The 26,246-nt window shown below is 41.7% G+C and overlaps 1 protein-coding gene across 4 annotated transcripts in view; it reads left to right on the top strand.

Annotated features, from left to right (window-relative positions):
- NRP1 (neuropilin 1) overlaps window positions 1–26,246 on the top strand; it is a 170,667-nt gene that overhangs the window by 42,311 nt on the left and 102,110 nt on the right. For all 4 annotated transcript variants that reach the window (XM_008156279.3, XM_008156278.3, XM_008156277.2 and 1 more), the window contains exon 3: window positions 21,161–21,342. In XM_008156279.3, the coding sequence (XP_008154501.2) occupies window positions 21,161–21,342 (182 nt within the window). The remainder of the gene's footprint in view (window positions 1–21,160; window positions 21,343–26,246) is intronic.

Raw genomic sequence — 26,246 nt, 5'->3', positions numbered from 1 at the left:
TGAAGGAAGTGGAGGAGCGTGATGGTGCAGGGAGGGGACATACAGGGAGAAAATAATTAACAGCTTCATTAAGCAAAACTTACCATGTGTGTTTCTAACACACACTGATGTCATTTGGATTGAGACTTTATGCAGAGCAAATTTCTTTAAAAAATAATGAATTCAAGCTCTTCAACATACAATTCAAAAAGCCTAAATGTCACCCTTCTCCATAACACCACCAGTGATGGCAGAAAAGTAGAGATCTAAACATTTTATTTTTCTAAATTAAGACATCCACCTGTGGAAACCGAAAGAGATCAGATTGACATAAGGGCCTTGGGATTTATAGACGTAATACTTATTATCACTAATAGGAGCTGGTACCTAAATCCCAGGGTGTCTAGATGAGACTATGCCCCTAAGTGTTCTTCTGAAGAGACGTTGTTGTCATGGTGGCTATTTTAATCAGGTTTAATGTAACTGGAACAAAGGCAGAACACCCAGTGGCTCGACTTTTCCCAGAAGTGATGTAAGTGATATTTAGAAAAAATCTTCTGAAAGTGTAAAATGTTTTCTTTCAGAACTATTTACTAAGCAATTTAGAAGTTTCAATTCAAACGTTGTTAAGATATGAATATAAAATAGTTGGACTACCTGGGTTATGTGATGTTTGTTCTAGTTTTTCTTGCTTATTCATGTTCTCAATAAACATGAACTTATTTCCAAGGAAATAGTTTTGTTTCTGTTTCTCAGAAAAATCCAAGATAAATGTTTTTCTACCTAAAAAAAAGTATAATCTTATCAAGGAAATAAGGCATACTGATACCTAAAAAAATAATTCCAATGCAACAATGGGCAAATTTATGATTGCTTGGTTCATACTGGCTAAGAAGGAAACATTTACAGGTGATTGAATATAAGAAAAGCTTCACAGAACAAATCAAGCTTGAATTGGGCTTTGTAAAAATGGAATTGGATACTCAAACATAAGAAAAGAGAAACTTCTAGGAAAGAGATGTCAAAGCAATTCTGTGCAGTTATCCTCAGATAAGGGACATTGGGCGGTTGTCCCTGACCTTCAGAAGAGCTAATGCTATTCCATGGGTGGTACCTGGGCGGAGACTTGGAGCAGAGGCCACAGGACTAGTCAAGGGATGGTTCTATTCAAGTGTTTGCCTTAAAATGAAAACTCTGCAGCTAATTCCTGGACATGCATTTGACCTCCAAATCACCATTTCTCGTTTTCTTTTTAACTTGTCATTTATCTCCTAGGATTGATCTTTTTTCTTTTTTAAGGCCCTGACCAAAATTCATTTCAACCAGATTTAAACACTGATTTTAAAAAGTCTGGGTTAGAGAAAGAATGAAATGCACCATGTTGTTTGTAGTCCCAGAGACATTATAGGACTACAAACTTACATCCCTGTCTTGAGACATTTCTGAACTTGTGAATGAGCAGACACGCTGGGGGAGGGGAAGGAAGAAGGAGGCTGTGGCAAACGTGCTGCTATAGAAACGCTCTCGCATGATCTTCGACTGGCACAGCTTCTGTTTCTTTTCTCTTCTCTCTAGCACACATGCTGGCGGTTCACTTCCTACTCACTGACTTCAAGATCCAGACCCAAGTCTGAGGAGTCAGCTCTGTCTGTACTACTGCTCATACTCTTGACTCCAGTCAGGCACTTCTGTACAACCCGGGTTGAACAATCCAGGACATAATTCAGTTGATTCAGTAAAGAACCAACAAGGAAACTAGTGGTTTATCAAAATTGACTAGCTGCTCTAGTAGTGAGGTGCACACAGCTGCAGTAAAGACATCCTCACATGTCACAGGATATACCACTTGTTCACTCTCCTTTCAAGCCTGTAAAATATACCACTGTTCCCTCTCTCCTTTCTCAGCTTTTCAGAAAAGAGTGCCACATAAATAAATTAAAGCCAGTACCACTTTTTTCACCAAAAATTTTAAAGCTTTTGCTAATAGTCCTCTACCATTTGTACAGAAAATTGCCATTGAAGAGATCGATATTATTACTGTTCAAACATTTGCACAGACTGTGTTTAATATGTCTGTCACACATTAATGGGAAAGTATTTTTAAGACATTGGACTTTAAATAAGAAAAATTACAGAACATCAAGTTGAAGTCATTGTTTTTAATGACTGCCGAATCCAACATTATTTCTGTCTCAGAAGTATTTGAACTGCTAACCTGTGTTCCTGAGTGAATAAATAGGAAGGAATTCAGTACTAATTGATATAAATGCCATTTGACTTCTAAATTTACAAAAGCCTATTTTAAGGTTAAAAAATTATAAGGCCTATGTGTGAGTTTAATTAGTGAAAATTGGTATTTTGCCTATATCTGGGAAGGAAAATTATTACAATCTGAGTCATTAAGAAAAGTAATCTTAGTCAATGGTACTTTTATAGTGCAGCAATTATCTTACTATATTATACAAAAATATTAAAGGAAATATCAGTTGGCATGAAATTACATAGTAGTGAGGAGGGAGGGAATATAAGATCAAATTCAACATAAAAATTTAACAGTTTCAAAAATAGGAATGTTCTCTATCTAAAATTTGGAGTTTTTGGCTGGCATGGGTGGTTTATAAAAGAAAAATAAGCAGAATAAATTAAAGTATTTCTTTGGCATCAGAAAGCCAACCTTCAAAGTAGATGTGAAAAATGTTTGTGTTAAATTGTCACCCAGACATTTCGTTTGCTCTCTGGCTCCATCTCAGGGCAGACCTGGACCCATGCTTCCCCTGCCTTGCCCTCTCTCCATTTCCTGGATCCAGCTCTACAGAGCCAATTTTTTATTTCCATGATAAGACCCTAGCTCTAGATTGCCTACTCCTGAATCCATAAGAAGGGCAGAGGCTGGGCCTGTGGGAATGGAGGGAGGAGGAATGCACAGAGGTTTAGAAGAGTGGATAACAGAAGCCTAGTCACCCATCCTGCCTTTGCGGCACAGACACAGTCTCAGGTGCCCAAAACACAGTGAGAGAGCCTTTGAAATGCATGCAGTCTCTTCAAAGTGCTCACCCTCTCTGTAATTGCTAAAATAATCATATCTCCATAACTTTTGAGCAAGAAGAGAAGTGATTTCTCTACTTGCATTTCTTTTAGTCAGTCTAATAAATGATTTCTTTAAATTATCTCTTCTTATAATACCAAAAAAAGTTAGAAACTTTAGGGGCATAAAGTTTCCCTTTCTATGGTTACCTAAAGAGCTCTTTTATGAAAGGGGATTGAATGTGATCTTAACTTGAAACCATAAAAATCATAGAAGAAAACATAGGCAGTAGAATCTCAGACATTTCTTGTAGCAATATTTTTTCTGATATATCACCTTGGGCAAGGAACACAAAAGAAAAAAATAATGTGATTACATCAAACTAAAAGCTTTTGCACAGAAAAGGAAACCATCAACAAAATGAAAAGACAATCCACTGAATAGGAGAACATATTTGCTAATGATACATCTGATAAGGGATTAATATTTAAAATTTATGAAGAACTTATACAACTCAACACTAAAAAAATAAACAATAAAAAAAATAGGCCAAGGGACCTGATTATACATTCCTCCAAAGAGGACATACAGATGGCCAATAGACAGATGAAAAAATGCTCAATCTCATAAACCACCAGAGAGACACAAATTAAAAACACAATGACATATTACTTCACACTTGTCAGAATGATTACCATCAATAAATCAACAAACAAGTGTTGGCAAGGATATGCAGAGAAGGGAACCCTAATACGCTGCTGGTGGGAATGCAGACTATGCAGCCACTGTGGAAAACAGGATGGAGTTACCTCAAAAACTTAAAAATGGAACTGCTATGACCCAGTGATCCCACTTTTGGGAATTTATCTGAAGAAACCCAAAACACTAATTTGAAAGACTATATGTATCCCTATATTCATTGCAGCATTATTTACAATAGCCAGAATTTGGAAGCAACCCAAGTGTCCATCAGTAGATGAGTGGATAAAAAGCTTTGGTACATTTACACAATGGAATACTACTCTGTCATAAAAAAGAAGGCATTCTTATCTTTTGCGACAGCATGGATGGACCTGGAGAGCACTATGCTAAGTGAAATAAGTCAGTCAGAGAAAGACAAATACCATATAATTTAACTCATATGTGGAATCTATGAATATAAACTAACAAACAAAGTAGAAACAGACTCATAAATACAAAGAACAAACTGATAGCTGTCAGAGGGGAGGCATGTTGCGGGGCTGGGTGAAAAAGGTGAAGAAATTAAACAAAAAAACACAACTCATAGACATAGACAATAATATGGTGATTACCAGAAGGAAAAGGGGGGTGGAAGGGTAAAAGAGGGGATAAATAGAGATGGAAGGAGACTTAACTTGGGATGGTGAACACACAATACAATATAGAGATGATCTATTATAGAATTGTACACCTGAAACCTATAAAATTTTATTAACCAATGTCATCCCAATAAATTCAATAAAAAGTAAAATAAAATAAAAAATAGATGTGTTCTTAGGATCAATGAATGGAAACTCTATTAAATAATGGAGAATATTTGTTGAGAGAACAATTACGGGGCAAAACAAGGGTGAGGAGATAGTCCCTAAGGAGTCAGAGATGGGATGAGCTCCCTGTGTGGTCCCTTTCTTTTTCCTATAGGTTTCTGAGCAAGGCGCAGCAATCCCTTGGTAGGAATTTTAAGTTAGAAGTTAAATGATGATTATAAAGACCCTTTTCTTTATCACCCAAAAAACAAGATATAATGAACAGTTTGTTTTTCATCATAATGCAGTGGACAGTTCTAGCTCTTCTACTAACTAGATTTGAAATATTATTACAGTCCCTTAAGTGTTCTGGGCTTTGGTCTTATAATTTATAAAATGCAATATCGTCTCTTTTCGCTTAGATCTTTCTTTCCCCACTGTAAAACTTTGCCAGTTCTATTCATGGTGACCACCTTTATGTTAACTAGTTAGTAAATCCAGAGCATTCCTGATTCCTGCTCTCAGAGAGACAAACTAGAATTATCCATGCCAAATGCATTTGTTAACTTAGGTTGAAGCCTCTTTGACCAAGTATGGGCACAGGCTTAGGTAGTAGCATCCTACTTTCTTAGCCCAAGACAGTTACTAAAACAGCCTTACCAATCTCTGATTAAAATTAAATTCCTAACATTTATTAAGGCAGACTAGAAGGTTGCCCAATGTATCTTCATCTCAAATTTGTGTCATCATTTACAAAGTTGTCCCTCCTGGAATATTTTTATTATTTCTGAACTGGGACTAATATAAATAATGTGACTTTACAAAATAGCACATAAGAAATACTTTGTGATGAACACTGGTTCCACAGGTATTATATAATAAACCAGAGGCCTGGTGCACGACATTTGTGCACTGTGTGTGTGTGTGGGGGGGTGTCCCTCAGCCCGGCCTGTGCCCACGTGCAGTCCAGGACCCCTCAGGGGATGTCTGCCTGCTGGCTTAAGCGGGACCAGGCCTAACCTGGCAGGCAGACATCCCCTGAGGGGTCCTTAACGCTGCTGCAGAGGTGGGAGAGGCTCCCGCCACTGCCGCTGCAAGCTCAGCTTCTGGCTGAGCTGCGCTCCCCCTATGGGAGCGCACTGACCACAAGGGGGCAGCTCCTGCATTGAGTGTCTGCCCTCTGGTGGTCAGTGTGCATCATAGTGACCCGTCATTCCTCTGTTTGGTTGATTTTCATATTAGGGTTTTAGTACATAGGACTAGAAGCCCGGTGCACAAAATTCATGCATGGGGAGTTGTCCTTCAGCCTGGCCTGCATCCTCTCACAATTCAGGACTCCTCAGGCAGGGTTCCTAGGCCTGGCTGGTGATCAGGGCCTATCAGGGCTTTCCTTCCCCGGGCTGCCAGCAGCTGGCCCCGCCCCCACCACTGCCACTGCTTGCCATCTGTGCAGCGCTGTTCCCCCACCCCCCGCCACCAGTCACCTCCCTCTGTGGGTGACAGGCATGGGGTGTGATTGCTTGGCTGGCCTGGGCCTCCCTCTGCAGGGCGATTGCTTGCCAGCCGCACACACCCATCATAGCATTGTTGGCCAGTGGCCTGGGCCTCCCTCGGTGGGGCAATTGATCATGAGGCCCCCAGATCAATTGCCCTGCAGAGGGAGGCCCTGCCCACCCATTGCAGTGCCACCAGCCGGGAGGCCCCACCTACCCACTGAAGCACTGCTGGCGAGGTAGCCTGGGCCTCCCTGTTTGGGGCAATTGATTGCGGGGCTCTGCTATCGATCACCCAGCCTAGGGAGGCCCCACCCAGCCAGGGCTCCATGATTGATTGCCATGCAGAGGGAAGCATTGTCTATCTGCTGCAGTGCCACCGACCAGGTAGCCTGTGCCTCCCTCTTTGGGGCAATTGTGGGGTGATGGCGAGGCCCTCCAACCAATCACATCACACCTGCCTTGGCTGGCCTGGTGCTAGTGTATGTCATAGCATGGTCGTCCAGAAGGTCATCCGGACAGTCGTTCTGCTGTTTGATCATTCAGTCAATTTGCATATTATGCTTTTATTATTATAGACTAGAGGCCCGGTACATGAAAATTCATGCACTGGAGCGGGGGTCCCTCAGCCTGGCCTGCCCCCTCTCACAGCCTGGGAACCCTCAGGGGCGGGAGGCGACCCGACAATCAGGGGAAGGCGACGTCCCCATCACACCTCTGCTGCTGCCACTGCTGGCAGCACAAGCCTTGGTCAGCCCTGGTTACCTGAGCCTTGGGTGGCCCTGGGTGGCTGGGCAGCCACCATCCGAGGCTTGCCTGTGCCTCGGGCCAGCCCTGGGCAACTGGGCAGCTGACATCTGAGGCTTGCCTGCACCTCAGGTTGGCCCTGGGTGGCTTGGGGGCTGAGGGTGGGTCCGGCTGCACCATGAGCCTGCCGCCACCCCTCCCCCAGCAGGGTTGAAAGGACTGGGGGATAGCCCTGGTGGGGTGGCTCAGTTGGTTGGAGCATTGTCCCATACACCAAAAGGACTGGGGACTTCGGCGGGGCTGAGGGGACTGGGTGCCACCATCTTTGTGATGGTGTGATGGTCAATTTGCATATTCCCCCTTTATTAGATAGGATGGGTCTATGATCAATGAGATTTATATATGTTGGGTTAAACCAAGTTAAATCAAGGTTTCATACCCCTGGAACTTCTCAGAGCCTGTAATATACTGACATAAATGGTGAATATTTATAATGGAACATTATCTCAAGCATTCCCCAATGAGTTGGGGGCAGAGGGAAGAAAACATATTTTCTCTTGAAGCATTTCTGGGGAACACCTTTTAGGACCAGTCTCTCCCATTTCTGCTTCCTACTTAAAAAAAAAAAAAAAAAGGGATTAAACACAACAGATTGGAAAGTGATGAAAAAATAATAATATCATCTAGGTAATGTGCCATTACTAGAGGAAAAAGCAATCAGAATTAATTAAATACCTGAAATATGGAGTACTTTAAAAGTAATGCAACAATTTCGAGGACCTGCAATATTTTAAATGTTTCCCCCAAAAGGATTCTCAAAGGGCTTGTTTTATTGTGCATTTGTAAGTAAGCATTTATTCGCCCTCTAATAATTCAAGAACTAAAATTCTGAAAAACTGCTTTGTTCCTATCTTTCCCTGTGCCTTTACACTATCAATTCTCTAAATAAACTTTTATTAATAAAGTGCAATAAACTTTACTCTCTACATTAAGAGCATTCAAGGAAATTAGATTGTTTAAATGTAATGAAATGTTAAATCATTTTATAAATTCTGGATTTTAGTGGGGGAAAATTGTCTCTCCTTATGGAATAATTAAAGTAATGAAGGTATAGCATAACCTTTTCCCTCCTTTTGCCTAACTGTCTTGTTATTACAGCTGAAACTTTAGTATTATCAAGGGGAACTTTTTATACCTTTCTCTAGCTTGTGTTCTGCTTAGAGAAGAGTGCATTTGGAAATGCTCCCTTATGCTACATTTCATTTTATCTATCTTGACCATATTTCCTTTTCCTTTCTGTTAAACTTCCCATTACAATGTCTTGGGGTTGGGGAGTACTTTAGATGGTAGGGTTGGGGTTATATGATTGCCTGATTGAGTTAAATCCAATTTCCAACCACAGAGCCATGTTGGCAAGGTGACCCCTTTTGTGGTCAGGTAGTTAAACTTAGCAAGATGGTGCTCCTGCTCTTAGGCTACTGCCAATATTTATGGTCACTACTCTCCCTTTTTCTAAACACACAATTACTCTTTAAGGTCTGAATAAATCATGACGCCGCCTAGTTCATGAATCCCCCTCTTCTCTCCATGAGCTTGTTTCTAATACAGAGGTAGTTAAAGTCTTGTTCTATATAAGAAAAAAAAATTCATGTCAACTAAAGTATAGGCCAATAACCAATGATTCTCTGAATATGTTGGTTTTTATAACCATTTTGCATGTTGTAAAATAGAAAAGCCCCTAGTTGATATTTGCAGTTATTTTGTGTCCACAGATATATTTCTCATTATATAAATTATTCCCTGTGTTACAGATTGACTTTGGGTGCCAGGTTAGTAAAACTACTAGTAGCCCAGTCATCTGCAGCTAATACACTTGCCTTTTGATATAGAAAAATTTTAAATAATTAAAAAGACTATTCTAAGCATGAATGCATCAGACTGTAAAGATGACTTGTAGCAAATAGTTTGTTGCTTTCTATAAATATTAGTGAATAAAGAAAACAAAATATCTCTATGACATGATCAATTTTTCTCATGTGCATTTTATTCTAGTATCATAAATGCATTAGGCTTGTACCTAAAAGATTAATGTTTCTTGGCTTTGGTTAATTTAGTGGTCTGTCCTTAAGTAAACTGCACAGAAGAGTGCAATTTCGACTTGGGTCAGTACCCACTGCCCAATGCTAAAATTCAGCTCACCCTTTCTTTCTCTACTGATGTCACTAAAAGAAGAGACACCTAATCTGTATCACTGGACCCTTTTATTTTAGGATTTCTTGCTTTCCACTTTTTCCGGAAAAAAAAAAAAAAAAAAGTGGTCATTTCAGTGTAAGAGACTTCTTCCCCACTCCAGAAGGAACCATCTTACCTACCTGATGCTGGAAAAGCTCTACTGTAATTACTGCACAGAAAAAAAAGAAAGAAATATTTGCCAAATCCTGCAGCTCTGATTAGCCCACTACCTAGATCCCCACTGAATAATCTATACTAATAAAAGGGTAATATGCTAATTAGACTGGGTCAACCAGATATCTTCCAGACATCTGACTTCCTTCTGGAGAAAGCCATGGTGGCAGGGGCCAAGGCAGAGGTGGTTAGGGGTGATCATTTAGGGGTGAGCAAGATCAGGCCAGCACAGGGGAGCAAGCAGTTAGGGGAGAGATCAGGCTGGCGCAGGGAGCAAGCAGTTAGGGGCGATCAGGCCAGTGGGGGAGCAAGCAGTTGGAAGCGAGATCAGGCTGGGACAGGGGAGCAAGCAGTTAGGGGCAAGATCAAGCTGGCATGGGGGAGCAAGCAGTTAGAGGGCAATGAGGCCAGCAGGGAGGGCAGTTGGGGGTTATCAGGCCAGCAGGGGAGCAAGCAGTTAGGGGCGAGATCAGGCTGGCGTGGGAGAGCAAGCATTTAGGGGTGAGATCAGGCTGGCGTGGGGGAGCAAGTAGGGGCTATCAGGCAGCAGGGGAGCAAGCAGTTAGGGGCGTGATCAGGCTGGCAGGGGAGAGCAATTAGGGGGCGATCAGGCCGGCAGGCAGAGGTGGTTAGGGGTTTTCAGGCAGGCAGGGGAGGGCAGTTGGGGGCGATCAGGCTGGCAGGGGAGCAGTTAGGGGGCGATCAGGCCGGCAGGCAGTGGCAGTTAGGCGTGATCAGGCATGCAGGCAGGCAAGCGGTTACGAGCCAGCAGTCCCAGATTCTGAGAGGGATGTCCAACTGCCAGTTTAGGCCCAATCCCGCAGTTGGACATCCCCCGAGGGGTCCAAGATTGGATAGGGTGCAGGCTGGGCTGAAGGACACCCCCCTCCTGTGCACGAATTTTGTGCACCGGGCCTCTAGTTAGTAATAAATTAGGAGGATTTTTTTTTATCTTAAAATTAACATATTAGATCCCATAGTGTAAAACAGAATTATTGCTTTATTCCCTTTTCCAAAGATTAAAAAGACAACTTGAGGATCAAGATTTCAGGATGGTGTAAGCCAGAGTCACTGCCTTTCCAGAGCTGGACGTTGCACCCTGGTACTCCCACCATACCAATTAAGGGGCCTTTCTGAGCAAATTCAGCACTGCATGCTCGTAGCATTAATCCAACTGCAGATCATTAAATCAGTTGTGCCATCAATGAAAATACTTAATGGATTTAGTGATTAAATACACACACACACACACACACATTATGGTACATATAAATTGACTTCTTTAACTCCATTATGGACAATGGCTTTAATTGACTGAGTTTTGTTGGCAGTACTGGAGCAAGACCTACTGTCATTGCAACTAGTATTTTTCAGAATATCTGATTATGGTCATATTCTGAGTTAGTCATGTTCTGACTGATCAATACCCCTGAGAGATAACAATAGCTAAATGTCCTGCACTAACTGCAGTCTGCTTTGAACTGAGTTGTATACATTTTGTCAAACACAACTGCTCCATTCAGCTTTCTATGTAATTGTCTCTTTCCTTCTGCATTCCAATCTCAGTTGGAAAGAGACCTCAAGCCCCCTCAACATTGCATAATTATTTCATCTAATGCTCCTGTCATCCTATAAGTTAATTATCTTGTCCATTTTATAAGTGAGCAACTAAGGCTCACAGAGGTTAGTTAGTGACCTACCCAAGGCACTGATCAGTGGCAGAGTGTGAGGACTCGAATCACAGTTGTCCCATTTTGGCTAATTTGCCTGGTGTGAACTCTTTGCCTTACTGTCCTCTTTGACACTTTATGGGAGGCCAAAGATGGTGACACTTCTTGATCAAAGGTGCAGGAGTGGCTCCTGAGGACCCAGTACTTCCTGCCCCAGCTCTCTTTCTCCACAGGATCATGTTAAAAGAGACTCAGTTCATTAAATATACATATATATATATATATATATATATATATATATATATATATATATACATATATATATATTGGAGAGGATGCAGGCTGGGCTGAGGGACACACACCCCCTGTGCACGAATTTCTTAAAGAGGCCCGGTGCACGAAATTCGTGCACAGGGGGTGTGTGTCCCTCAGCCCAGCCTGCATCCTCTCCAATCTGGGACCCCTCGAGGGATGTCCGACTGCCCGTTTAGGCCTAATCCCGGTAGGATTAGGCCTTAACGGGCAGTCGGACATCCCTATCACAATCCAGGACTTCTGGCTCCCAACTGCTCACCTGCCTGCCTTCCTGATTGCCCCTAACCACTTCTGCCTGCCAGCCTTGTCACCCCCTAACCAATCCCTTGCCAGCCTGATTGATGCCTAACTGCTCCCCTGCAGCCTGATTGTCCCTTACTGCCCTCCCCTGCAGGCCCGGTCGCTCCCAACTTCCCTCCTCTGCCAGCCTGGTCACTCCTAACTGCCCTCCCCTACAGGCTTGATCACCCCCAACTGCCCTCCCTTGCAGGCCTGGTTCCTCCTAACTGCCCTCTCCTGCTGGCCTGATCCCTCCCAACTGCCCTGCCCTGCTGGCCATCTTGTGGTGGCCATATTTTGTCCACATGGGGGCAGCCATCTTGTGTGTTGGAGTGATGGTCAATTTGCATATTACTCTTTTATTAGATAGGATAGAGGCCTAGTGCACGGGTGGGGGCCAGCTGGTTTGCCCTGAAGGGTGTCCCGGATCAGGGTGGGGGTTCCCTTGGGGCATGGGGTGCCTGGGCGAGGGGCGTGTGGTGGTTTGCAGGCCGGCCATGCCCCCTGGCGACCCAAGTGGAGGCCCTGGTATCTGGGATTTATTTATCTTCTATAATTGAAACTTTGTAGCCTTGAGCGGAGGCCAGGGCAGGCCAGGAACTTGGCTTCCTTCATCACTGGGGAAACCCAAGCCTCCTGCTTGCTCCGTGGCCTCAGCCATTTTTGTTGGGATTTATTTATCTTCTATAATTAAAACTTTGTAGCCTTGAGCGGAGGCCTAGGCCGGCCAGGGTGTGCAGGAAGCTTGGCTTCCTCCATTGCCGGGGAAACCCAAGCCTCCTGCTCGCTCCTTGGCTGCAGCCATCTTGGTTGGCTTAATTTGCATACTCGTTCCTGATTGGCTGGTGGGCATGGCTTGTGGGTGTAGCGGAGGTATGGTCAATTTGCATATTACTCTTTTATTAGATAGGATGATATATATATATATATATATATATATATATATATATATATATATATATATATATATTTCTCTTTGGAAGGCTGAGAAGAGAGGAGCAGAGAGAAGACAATATACTATATAAGGAAAAGCATCTTAAAATAAAGATATAAGGATTTAAAGCAAATAAGAAAGTAAATATGTCTAAAATGTTCCCACTGTCACTTCTTGATGTCTTTACTTGCTATATAAACCCATCTTAAAACAATTCATAAAGGTAATTATTTTTTTTCCTGAGAACAGTGGAAAGCTGGCAAGAAGTAAAATTTTCTATGAAATAGGGAGGCAAACAAGTTGTAAATGATGTTAATATCTTCCAGATGGCATAGTTTTGCTTAGGGACTGAAGTTATTGTAATTAAAGGCATGTGAATTTTTCTATAAATACTGAACTTTGCAAGTTTGACACTGGAAGACTCCATCACTTCTGGAGCTTATTTTTTTAAGGGAGGCATTCTTTCTTTCAATTTAAAATGACACTTTGGATTTCATAATCTGAGTTAAATCATAGAAATATTTCCCCTCTGAAGGATTTTTTAATCTCCCATGCCAATAAATCTTAATTATGGAGTCAGATTCCTCAGAAATGAAAAATTCAAACTCTAAACATTTTCTAATAAAATTATACATTTGACCATTATTTTACACCATGTCTTGAATTCTTTTATATATTAATTTTTAATTAAGCTACTACTACTTTTCTGTCTCAAGACATATGTGTAGGACAATCTTGACATTTCTGTTTTGCTTCAATCAGGAGAGTGTGGCTCACTCCAGAACCCTGCCTTCCCTTTCACTGCAAGCACTGCCTGTGGCTCAGGGCTCCTAAACCAACAACCAATATGACATGAGAACATTGAAATAATTTCAACCATTGCTTTGCATACCCAATCCTGTCCTTAGTTTTACCCTGGATCCTACTAGTCTTTGCTCTATCAGGTGATATAAGTGGATGGTCTCGCCTGCCTTCGGTTTCTATTGCAGCTTCGAAGCTTCATGTGTTCTACCAGAGCTTCATCTGTGTGGTGGGCAGAATCCGGAGAAGTGCCCCCAAGATCCATGGTCCTTGGTGTACACACACCTTCTCCCAGTTATTCAATCAACCATTAATCTTGGTTGGGATTTTGCAGAATTAAGTTGCCAAGTCAGTTGACCTCAAAAAAGAAACATTGCCCTGGGTGAGCCTGACCTAATTAGGTGAACCCTTAAAAGGGACTGAGCTTTTCTTAAAGAGTTATAAAACATGAGAAGAATTCACTGTAAGAGAGCCCTGTTGATACCTTGACTTCAGTCTTAGGATACCCTGAGCAGAAAATCTCAGCCATGCCATGCCATGCCATGCCATGTCAGACTTCACTTATAACCATCCTATATAATAAAAAGCTAATATGCAAATAGACCGAATGGTGGAAGAACCAAACAACCCAACAACTGGTCGCTATGATGAGTGCTAACCACCAGGGGGTGTGCGCGGAACATGGTGGGCATCGGCAGTAGGCTGCAGAGCGTGGAACATGGTGGGTGTCAGCATGGCGGGATGGTGGCGCAGGTTAGCGGGGACGCCAGACCAAAGCAGGGCACCAGTCACTATCATCAGGGCAAGCCTCTGGTGGTTACTGAAAATTCTTTGCTCCCGTGCATCATAGTCCCACCCAGCACTCACACCCACTGCCAGCACCTGGTGCCGGCCTCAATCACTCGGCATCATCAGAGGGTGCAAGTGGTGGCTGCTGGCCCCGATCGCCCCTCAAGGCTTCTCTACCTCCCCCTACTCCTGAGGGGCAATCGGGGCTGGCAGTGGCCTCTTGCACCCGCTGCTGGCCACAGCCCCGCTCACACCCACTGCCAGCACTGGAGCTGCGTCTCGCACCCACTGCCAGCGCCAGCCCCACTCGCACTGCAGCTGGTGCCAGAGCCACCGCTCACACCCACTGCCCTCTCCCTCTTTCTCTCTTACACACATGCAAGTATACCTTTGCACACCTAAGAAGTTTGTTTATATAACTGTAAGCACACTGTTAAGAAAAATGAATGAAATGTTAGTTGATATGCCATTTTTCTAGCAACAATGACCAGTTTGAAAATTAATTAGGAGTTGTTAATGAATAGTTATCTTACCTTATAATAGACAAATATGCAAATTGACCGCACCTTCGCTACGCCCAAGCCACGCCCACCAACCAAGCCACGCCCATCAACCACGCCCACCAGGAAACCGTTGCAGGGACGTTGGGGTGTGGTGGAGCCCAAGGCTGGGAAAGCCGCCCGAGGCTTTCCCGGCCTTGGGCGCCAGCGCCGATCGCAGGAGACCACTGGGGGTCGGCTCCTGCGATCGGTCGCAGGGACGCTGGGTGCAGCCGAGCCCAAGGCCACCGCCCAGGGCCAAGCCCGGACCCTGAAAGAAGGCAGAAGGCGGTGGCCACAGCCAAGGCCTGGGTCCCAGGTGCTGGCAGAAAACTGGTGTAGGCAGCCAGGTGAATGAAGGTCTATTGCACGAATCTTCGTGCAAACGGGTTACTAGTAAAATAATAAGGCCATACCCATTCCTCATCTGCCAAAAATATGTATGAAGGGAGTAACAAGAACAAATATTGGAATCAAATTTGCCTAAAGTAGGCAATGTTGAAAGGATGCAAGTTATTTCCTGCATGTGTGTCTCTGACCCAGTGCTTCCCCAGGTCTGGGCTTTTGGGCTGGTACCACTTGATAACTTCCTTCCTGGATCCCTGTAAAGCAAACGTGTGAAACTTACGGCCCGCGGGCCACATGTGGCCCACAACAAATATTTTTGTGGCCCAGCCAATATAAAGGTATATAAGAAACATTTTAATAAAAATGTTATAAGTTAATTTTTACAATATCCTGTTACACATAATTGTTAATAACGAACTACAATGTTTGCTAATGACTGATTTCTATAATCGTGTTGCATTCATTTCCCTTACAAGCCTTACGTGCAGGCGTACCATTTCTCTCCACTAATACTAGCAGCGAATATTTTAGCAGCCGATTGCCACATCATTAGTCTTGGACTGACTTGTTTGGTGTGCCCAACAGGACATATTTCGCTTTGGGAGAACAAGAAAAATAGGTTTATTTGCGTTATGCTTATTAATTTGTGCAGTTATTCAGTGTCTTATAAGTTAATGTTCAAGAAAAAAATATTAATTTTTATTAAAATGTTCTTTTATTTTATGTTAACGATTACTCATTTATTTCAGCCCTTTGTATTCAGCATGTCTCTATCGAAATAAACCTATGTTTCTATGAAAATTGAAGCTTTTGTTTTTTTGCGGCCCACATAAACTTTAAACCTTGTTTATTTGGCCCATGTTAGACTTTGAGTTTGACACGCTTGCTGTAAAGACTGTCAGATAATACAGCTGAGAGCACTTTGTAACATGAAAATTACTGAACAAATGGCAAGTATTATTGCCAGCATTTCAGAAAATATGAGATCAAATCTGATTTATTTTAACTTTATATTACTTAAAAAAAAATTACACAGTCTCTTTGATTCAGTTGCTCAGAAAAAAAAAAAGGCAAAGCCTTTTATTTACTTCCAAATAAAACATCATAAAAGATAGTGTTTTCTGACCAAGAAATATAAAATTGTTAGCTAGGCAATAGGTGCTGATTTTCTACTTTATATATAGGTAGTTAATGCTTTTCAAAATAACTTTTATCTGATTAGAAAGGAGCACTTGTCCATTATAAAAATTTTGAAAAACTCAGAAATATCTGATGAACATAATTTCATTACCCTGATATTATTAAAAGCTTATTAGCACTTTCTAAAAGCTGAGCCTTTTCCCTTTCAGTTCTTTCTCTACATATGAATGAGTTGAGAATGTACTGCACATAGCATTTTATGTTCTGATTTTTCACTTATAGCATATGCATTTTTCCTGTTATAAAACATTTTTTATTGAGCATGCTTTTCAATGGCTGAATAATATTCCATGATTTGAATTTACATAAATTTTCTTTGTTTCCTTCCTGTTTGCCTTATTTCTATTTCTCCCATTATTAAATAAAGCATTAAGCAATAGTTTTTTGCAAAAATATTTGACATTATTCCTTAGAATTTTTTCCTTAGAATATATTTCTAAAAAAATGCTTTTGCTGAACAAGAGGCTATGAACTTTGTAAGTCTTTTCATATATCTTGCTTAAAACACAAGCAAAACAGAACTGTTAGGGGTGAATCCGATATAAAATCACTCTAAAACACAGATGTAAACTAATTGGCTCCTCCTAGCTCCGTCGTCGTGATTTTCTTTCTAAATCCTTTTCCTAAAGGTCTGAGAGAAAACCTGTTCTTCTCTGGGGAATATGTAAGGTGATTCTTAGACAGCAGCATAGTAATCCTTACAGATTGTTCAATTGGGATAGCTATTAATGCCTTGTGCAGAATAAACCAAACATCCAAAGAAACACATTTTTGCAGGTGAAGATATGTTAGCCAACATTATTTCTCACTCTGGTTTATGATGTCAGGGATCTAATTTCTCCATTATTAATGTATATATGCACGTGGGGATAGAGTCTCTTGGAAGGAGATTAAAAATACACCACCGCCTAAAATTCCCCTTCCTAATAATCTGAGGCCCCTCAGAAGCTGTGAGGGGCCCGGTACAGTGGCACACAGCACAGACAACACCTTGCAGAGCACGAGCTTTCCTCCTGTTAACAGGCTTCACTGTGGAGAGTTCGGGGTCACTGACACCCAGGAGAGAAACTCCCACTTCAGTAAAGCGTGATGTTTGTATGTTCAGCACTGCCTACCTAGAGAGCCTCAGAAACCACTCTTTGGTGACTGAATACATTTCTCAATTTCCATCACTTTTCCCTCTACCAGGCCATTTTCCTAATACCATATTCAAACTTTCCAAAAGAAAACATAATCTCTGGATAATCCTTTCAAGAATTCTGAGAAGGAAATCTTTATTCCTTTATAATTCCTACTAGAGTCCTGGTGCACGAAATTCATGCATGGGTACAGTCCCTAGGCCTGACCTGCGATCAGGGCCATCTTCCTGGGCTGCCCACAGCCGGCCCTGCCCCCCGCTACCACCCACCCCGTTCCCCATTCGCCATCAGGTGATCAGAGCCTGCTGGCCGGGGGGGAGGAACCGAAAGGTTGGCCGTTATAGCTGGCCCCGCTCCCGCTGTGGGTTGCCGTGTGTGTGGGGGGTTACTGGTGGGGCAGGGGACTTGGCCTGGCACCACCCACATCCCCCGCGACCCACCCTCAGTTCCCCATTCGCCACTGGGCAATCTGAGCCTGCCAGCTGGGGAAAGGGACCAAGAGATAGTCAGTGCACCTCTGAGACTGGTTGAGCAGTCGTTCTGATCATTCCGCCGTTATGGTCAATTAGCATATTACCCTTTTATTATATAGGATGGGAAACCTAACTCATGGTTACTCTTAGGATGCAGTGTTTTCATCACCCTCAAGGAAGGTGAGGGTGGGGGGACATGTAAGCAAAAAGGCCTGTAGCTTCAGGAGCTTCCATTCTAAAGCTAGGGATACTTCAGAGATAAGCCACCAGCGTTCCACACCTCAAGACAGAGAACATGGAAAAGTGGCGCTTAATTCATTGTAAAAGGGTTATTCATTGTAAAAGGGCTGAGAGATCTTTTCATTACTTCCTGGTAAATACTGGCTGCTTGACCATTATTAGTGCAGAAAGGAAAAGCTTTAAGGTAGAAGGCTTAAGAAAAGAAATGGAAGGATGGCTAAAGGAGGAGAGGAGCCTCTGAATGTTTTAAAAATCCACATGATGTTTGCATTCCAGTAATGGGGAGGATGAGGTTTGCCCAAGGGCTTTTCTAGCTGGGACTCATGCTTACACTGAGAGCAGGGAGGGCCGGCGCAGTGCGCTTGAGACAGACCCGATTTCCTTGCCACCTAGAGCATTCTTCTTCAGGAGCAGAGCTCCAAAGGAAGAGACAAGTCAATTTTCCAAGCCCTCCTCTAGCTTTTAGGAATTACATGCCCAAGACATAGTTTCCACTTCCCACTCCAACTGCTGGAGCATATCGGTTCCTAAGGAGGGCCGAAAAGTGTCTCCATTTTCACCTTTGTAGGTCTCTGCCTTTGCGAAGGGGGAGCTTGACATTCCAAGAAACGCAGTGGTTGCCAAGGGACAGCAGTAATAGAGCGGTGTGCTGGGGGATTGGGGGACGGAGGTGGGGGGGAGGGGGGATGGGACGGGCCTCGGTGCAGGAGTAAAATTTGCAAACTCAGGATTATGGGCCTCAGGCCAAGGAAGACTTAGTGCGTTGCTGTGGTGACACATTTAGTCTCTCAGAGGGATCTTGGCACGCTAGCCACATTCCTGGCACCACGTTTGTCAGCAAGAAACTTAGGGAATAGAACTGGTATCAACTCCAGAGGGAGAGGCAAGCTGCTTTCCTAACTTCTTTGGCAACACTACCCTTTACAACTTGTGCGAATACACCCTCCTGAATAGTTACATAAACTGCTATTTGTGATACGGCTCTTAGGAGCCCTGTTGGATGGTACATTGAAAGGAAGTGCTAAAATGAGAGCACCGGTCCAGTTTATACATGTAACTATTGTATCCATGAATAATTCAATTTCCTAAAATTGGCATTTAATAATGACATCTCTTGCTGGGAAGAGTTTGTAGTCCCTCTCTCCCTTTTAAAAATAGCTTTTTACTGTTGCCAAGAGGAGAGCCTCCTATTTCCTGTTAGAAGATACATATGTCAATTAAAGCGCTAGCTTCTTTCCCTGTTCAATTCCCTAGCACGGTGCTAGCAAGCCCTCTCACACCTGGCAGAAAGGTGTTCTCACAGAAAGGCCCCTTAGTTCTGCCAAGAGCCTGACCCACCTTTCTTATTTGTGCCTGGAAGGCAAAATGCACTAGGATTTAGCCACTTAGTATTCACATCATGTCAGGATTCAAGTAAAAAGCCTATATTGCAGAGCTGGATGCACAGTCACCAGGACAAACACAATCAACAGTTCAAATCACAGTTCAATTATACACAAGTGTGGGCAAAACATGCAGACCTGTCTAGTCAATGAAACAGTGGAGATAAAAGGAATTGCTACATAAATGCCAACTTGTGAGGTTTCACTGAATGCAGAGTTGCCATTCTTTCCAGCTGTACCCCCATCCTTACCCCCATTGACTGTATAAAGCTAGTTAGGATTTTGAACATAAAGCTTTCTTCATCCTCCTCTTCGTTCTCCACTTTTACTTCCCCTTTTACATCTTCTTTTAAAATGCACAGCATCTCCCAAAGTATTGAGAAAGGAACAATTCCTCTGGGTATTTTCCTAGTTTTGCAAAGGCACAGTGATGCTGGCAGGCCAGTAATGGCTACTGGATACATGGGATGCAGTAGAGGAAATGCAGTTAATGCAATAATTCACATGCTAATGTTTAGTTCCATCAATGTCAGCTTGATTTTCTCCTCAGCAAACACAAAACTGGCACACATCTATAACTGATGAGTAGTGTCATTTTTAATTTAGAGAGCATTCAACTGTCCTCTGTAACTAGTGATATTATCTTTGCAGTTGTCTCCTGAGACTTTATATAAACATAAGTAATGTGTCCTAGACAGTTTGAAAGGGATGTTAAAGATGGCATTGGTCATCATGAAGATTTCCCCCACTTTGATCTCTTTTAAATTTCCAAATACAATTTATGCTACTGCCATATTTTAGCCATTACTGAAATTAATATATCCCAAGACTTTTGAACCAAGTTAAACACAGAAATAAATGTTTGAAATGAAAGGATTGTAATGTTTTCATGTCAGTTCTTGAAGAAAAAAAAAAAAAAAGGAAGACAAATCAGATTATCTCTTTCCTAGGTGACTTGGTAAATAATAAGAAAGGAAAGAGCAAGACACTAAGAAATATAAAATTCCAAACAAATGAAAATCTTACTGTTTCCCTGGGGACTCTTGTTTATTGGAGATAGTTTTTCAGACCTTTTAGAGAGAAAGAATGTCCAAGTATATCTGTTATCTTAGTGCAATATTTAGAGTATAATATTTTATTGCCACTTCCTTTATCATTTGTCTCCTTAGTGTATCATTAAGCCTGAATTTTTAAACATCACATCATTTTGGTATTTCCAAATGTGTTATGTTTCCTTTTTAAACAACAATATTCTTTTAAATATTCAGGCTTATGGGTATAAACAAAGTTACTTGCTATTTTTAAATAAACATTTTTTCTTTGGAGAAATTACATTCTGCAATTCAAGTGTAGTTTTGGAAGAAGATGATCTGTGTTTGAACCAGAGTTTTCCTAAGAAGTCTGGCATTTGGTGGAATTGGGTTAAACAGTAAAGAATCTGTTTATTATTCTATGGCCATATGTTTAGAGGGTCGCTCACAGAAAGTATTGTTCATGGAAAGCTCCAGCTAAGGAGACATTTTGAATTCATAAAAGAACTGCATAGTTTGAAAAGAATGCATAGCATTATGTATTGATACCGCACCACCAGAGACAAAGGAACACAATTTAATAAAAAAGAATAGTGCTCATGAGATTTCTCTTTTTCTTGTTAATTAGTTACTTTGACTACATTGTCTGCAAGTATAATGGACACCATTATTTTTAATAGTTCTCTATTGCCAGATGAGGTATACAGACCTCATGTAGTCCATTTTAATTATTTCATTTTGCTAGATTCTCCCCTCCCTGTAATACAGTGGTGAATGCAGATAGGACTTTTTCCCCTGACTGACTATGCTGGTTTCTAAATTTTTGAAATTAAAAGGGTTATTTCTTGCTAACCTAATGGTTCCTTCTATGTTTCTGTGTCAGGTATGACTATGTGGAAGTCATTGATGGAGAAAACGAAAATGGACGTTTATGGGGAAAGTTCTGTGGAAAGATTGCGCCTTCTCCTATAGTGTCTTCAGGGCCATTTCTTTTCATCAAATTTGTCTCTGACTATGAGACACATGGTGCAGGATTTTCCATACGTTATGAAATTTTCAAGAGAGGTGAGTAACCTAGAGTAAAACAAATACAATTAAATGCTTATTAACATTTTTTGATTCATGAAAGACAAAGTGAAAGACAAGGAGTAAATGCTATTATCCTTTTGAAAAAAATCATGTATTCTCATTACAGAAATGTTAGCAATAATGTAAACAAAGGAAAAGTATCCACTATATGGAGGAAGTATATTTAAAAATTTTTTAAATGCTTCAGAAATCAAAATTGCATGATTCTAATGTGTTAACCGCCATTTATAAGGCATATACTCCATTAAACTCTTTTAAGGTCATTTCTTCTTAAAATATGTTTTATCTGCTGTTGAAGTTTAATTTTCCCCCCATTAAAAATGCAGTCCTATTGTCTTACTAGTAAAGTCATGTATATCCTGTTCCCTTTATTTTATCCTAAAATTTAAACCTGGTGGTTCCCAGGAAAAGCAAAGCAGTCTGCTATCTGTAGAGTGTCTAAAGCTATTGGGGGATTTCTATTAATGGGGGGATTGTTGGGGAAAGACCTCTTGGAAAAAATAAAGCAGTAACACTTTCAATGGCATTCCCCTTAGGGATTGCATGTCAGTCGCCCCTCCAATATAATTATTTACTAATCTTCTATTACAATGATATATATTGAGATGAGATAGAATCTGATAAATCAGGTCTCCCAGCCTGAAGAATTAAAGACATGTATCAGTGAATTTATAAACAATATAGCTTTATCTACATATCACTGTTTTTTTCCAACAGCCTATAGAATCCTTTGATGCATTAAATTCATACTTCACTTATATTTATTATATTTAATTATTCCATTGACATTAATGTGTGGTGGACCTATTTAGAGACAGAGGCTCAAGATTTGAATATATTGTCCTAGAATATAGGCAAAAGAACTTTTTAAAATAGAACAAATCTAGCCATACCAATGGCAAATGCCTAAGGTCTTCTGAGTCAGCAACAACTGAGAATAGTGAAAAGGAGTCATTAGGAGTTTCTGGGAACATTGATACAACTTCTTAAAATTTCAAAGAAATCTACACTGCCCCATAGAAATGTGGATAGATGAAGAGAACTTACTTCAGACATTTATTTAAGTACATACTTGGAAACTCTTTAGTATGAATATGACATCAGTATGTACAGATGATTACATATGTACATATTTTCTTGTGTTGAAAGCTGTTTGATGTGTTAAATCATTTTGTACACATATGCACACACACATATCTACATTTGCTCTACTGCACATGGCACTATCAAAGAAAAATGGTACCAACAAAGGGGCTGAGAACAGCCATTTCAGTCTTTCTCAAAGATCTGAAAATGGTTGAAAGAGGAAAGAGAGAGATCTATTACTATGTCATTAAGAATTATTCATCTTCTTCCAAAATAATTCTATTCCCTTCACTCTCTTGGTCTCAGGTGTACCATAATTTCCCTGTCCTGCTCTCCAGCACCGTCCTTAAAACTGGAAGTCTTATTTGATTTTTTCTTCTTGCCTCCCTACATCCTATATGGCTTCTAGTTCTTTGGAATTTTTACCCGAAGATGTCAGAGTCACACTTCCTTTCCATGCCCATTGCCATTAACTAAACAGGCCCAGTCTGTGGTTCTCCCCACCCTCTCTTATTCTACATACAGCTTCTCAAACAGTCCTCAAGCCATAGTCTTCAAAGTGACTATGGCAGTTCCCATTGGCCATAGTCAAGCCTCATTGTCCTGTTGGGTCAAGTGCAAAGCTCAACATCACCTGTTCGGGACCTTTTCCAGCTCCTACTCTCACAGATCACAAGCTGGCTTTCTGCCTCAGGATAGTGCACTGGGTAAAGCCCAGCAGACCTGACTGTGAATTTTAATTCTGCTGCTTACTATCTGTGAATGTTCTGAGCCTCCAATTCCACATCTGAAAACTGGATAATAGTATCTAGCACAAGCTTATTATAAAGATCAGTTGAAATGGAAAACATGCAGCCACTGCCTGGCACTGAAGATGTGGCCAGTAAGAACTCATTGTTGCAATGATTATGGATTGACCTGGTGCCTTCAAGTTTCATAGCCCTTGCTCTCTTCGGTTTATGTCCCTTAACTTATATAAGCAGCTAACTCTGTCTAAATGAATTTTTCTCAGGAAGCTCTTCCTAATTAATCTACTTTGTTTCCTATACATATACCCAACTTATCTCCTACATATAAATACATACACATATATACATAATGTATTCATACACACACAAATATGTTTCACTTACCAATGTTTCTTAATATTTTCAAATTTCTAAAAAGAATATTTTCAAATTTTTTAATGCATGCATGTTTCATTTCCCAACTACATTGTTATTGCTAAAAAATTCAAAGAAGACATTGTCCCCTCACTATGCCTCCTAGAACCATCCTGGAACCCAATTTCTCTCCCTAGGCACCCCACATTTCCCTTCTACACCTCTTCCTAGGTGCTGAAACCTTCAGCCACCAGCCCTAAAATTATTCCCATTCACCTAAAGAAGTTTCTCTGGGAAACCCAAGCCAACCCACTATCACTCTTCCCTTCCTTCCCTTGGCTTGGGTCACCCAGGCCCAAAGCAGGGAAAAAGCTGTAGTCGTTTTCTATGGGTCTCAGTGCAGGAGAGGGGTGCATTTACTAAGAGGAGGATGGGTCACTGTGTAAGTCATTTGATTAAAAGTTTATATCCTATATAATAAAGAGGTAGTATGCAAATTGACCATCACTCCAACACACAAGATGGCTGCTCCCATGTGGACACAAGATGGCCACCACAAGATGGCCTGCAGGGGTGGGCAGTTGGGGGGTCCAAGCCTGCAGGGGAGGGCAGTTGGGGGGAACAGGTTTTCAGGGGAGGGCAGTTGGGGGGACCCAGGCCCACAAGAGAGAGCAGTTGGGGGGGGGGATCAGGCCTGCAGGGGAGGGCAGTTGGGAGGGACCAGGCCTGCAGAGGAGGGCAGTTGTGGGCGACCAGGCAAACAGGGGAGGGCAGTTAGGGGTGACTAGGCTGGCAAGGGAAGGCAGTTAGGGGTGACTGAGCCAGCAGGGGAGGGCAGCTGGGGGAGACCAGGCCTGCATGGGAGGACAGTTAAGGGTGACCAGGCTGGCAGGGTAGGGTAGTTAGGGGCAATCGGGCTGGCAGGGGAGCAGTTAGGCATCGATCAGGCTGGCAGGGGAGTGGTTAGGGGGTGATCAGGCTGGCAGGGGCAATCAGGCAGGCAGGTAGGCAAGCCGTTGGGAGCCAGCAGTCCTGGATTGTGAGAGGTATTTTCGACTGCCCGTTTAGGCCCAGTCCCACTGGATCGGGCCTAAACGGACAGTTGGACATCCCTTGAGGGGTCCCAAATTGGAGAGGGTGCAGGCTGGGCTGAGGACACACACTCCCGTGCACGATTTTCGTGCACTGGGCCTCTAGTATTTAATAATTATTCCAAAGACATTATCTTAGCTATTATTATTATCCATTTTTATTGCCATTAACAATGAAAGGTCACTCTTAGAGCTACACAGAGTACTCTCCGTTTTACAGATAATGTCAGAAGCATGGTGTTCACTGGCTCCAGTGCTGGGCGTGCACCTTGTATCAGCAGCTCATTTGCTCCTAGGCATAGGGGGCTGCTTGCCTTCCCTCCTGTTCTTTGCTTGTATACTCACCGCAGAATTCCTTAACACACTCCTGCCACCTCCTTTCTGGGGATGTACTTGCTCAACTGTGGCAAATTTATGCAATTGTGAATAAGGAAAATATTAAAACAAATATGTATGATGGAGGAAGGAGGAAATTATAGAATCTTTTAAGTTTAAAGGGATTTTATTTTTTCAAATCTCAAAGTCTACCTCCCATTTGCTATGCACAGATTCTGAGGATCAGAAAGGTTAGGAGACCACTGAGGCTATAAGGCAGGTTTGTGGTAAAGGCAGGACTGGAACTCAGATCTTCTGGTCCTTAATCAAGTTCTCTTCCATCATCACATGGAATTTTCCCAGCTTTTGTCAAATACTTTAGAAAACCTGAGCTAGCTTCCAAAGGTATCTGACAGGACAAGGACACAGTGAAAGCACTGAAATATATTTGATTTTAATTGTATGCCCTTATTTCTGTCATTTTTTTCTCTCTCTCACTAATCTTAATCTCACCTGGATAGTTTTATCTAAGACAGAGGAAATATCAGTACCGGCATCAAATCCTGCTTTTGCTTTGCCTTACAAGGAACTAGCCAAAATATTGTTTGCCCCAGGGAGGAAATTGGAAGTCTCCAGGGTCACTGTTCCTACATCTTGGAAATAAAATTCTAAAGGATTCCCAATATCATAGTCTCCCAAAATGTATACACACTTTAACAACTGATAGCTCAATTTTGAAAATGAAATGCATTTTAGTGAACACTGCCTTTATAATTATTCAAAGTATGTGTATACATTTTTGAGACTACCCTATTTAGTGCTGGATGTCATGAATTGAAATTGTGTCATTTGTATAGTCATAAGGTCAGCTTAATATATGTCTGAATATGCTTGGTTAATTTAAATTACAAATCACCATAATTTGTAAAGTATTATTGATCAATGAATAGTCCTTAAAAATCACACATTACAAATATATACATTACACTCTAAAACACACACACACAGAGTGTATATATATATATATATATATATATACACACACACACACACATACACATACAGTGTGTATATATATATATATATATATATATATATATATACACACACACAGTATATATATATATATATATATATATATATATATATATACACACACACACACATACAGTATATACACATACACACACACACATACACAAATAATTTTAGAATGGCAGACAGTACTGTCTCTGATACTTTGAGGAAGGTTAAGATGTCAACCTTGATATCAGGTGACTTCTAA

This window comes from Eptesicus fuscus, chromosome 5 (assembly GCF_027574615.1).
Source record: "Eptesicus fuscus isolate TK198812 chromosome 5, DD_ASM_mEF_20220401, whole genome shotgun sequence".
In the NCBI taxonomy this organism is placed as follows: domain Eukaryota; kingdom Metazoa; phylum Chordata; class Mammalia; order Chiroptera; family Vespertilionidae; genus Eptesicus; species Eptesicus fuscus.
Note: the sequence above shows the minus strand (reverse complement) of the source record. Positions and strands in the feature narration are given on the sequence as shown.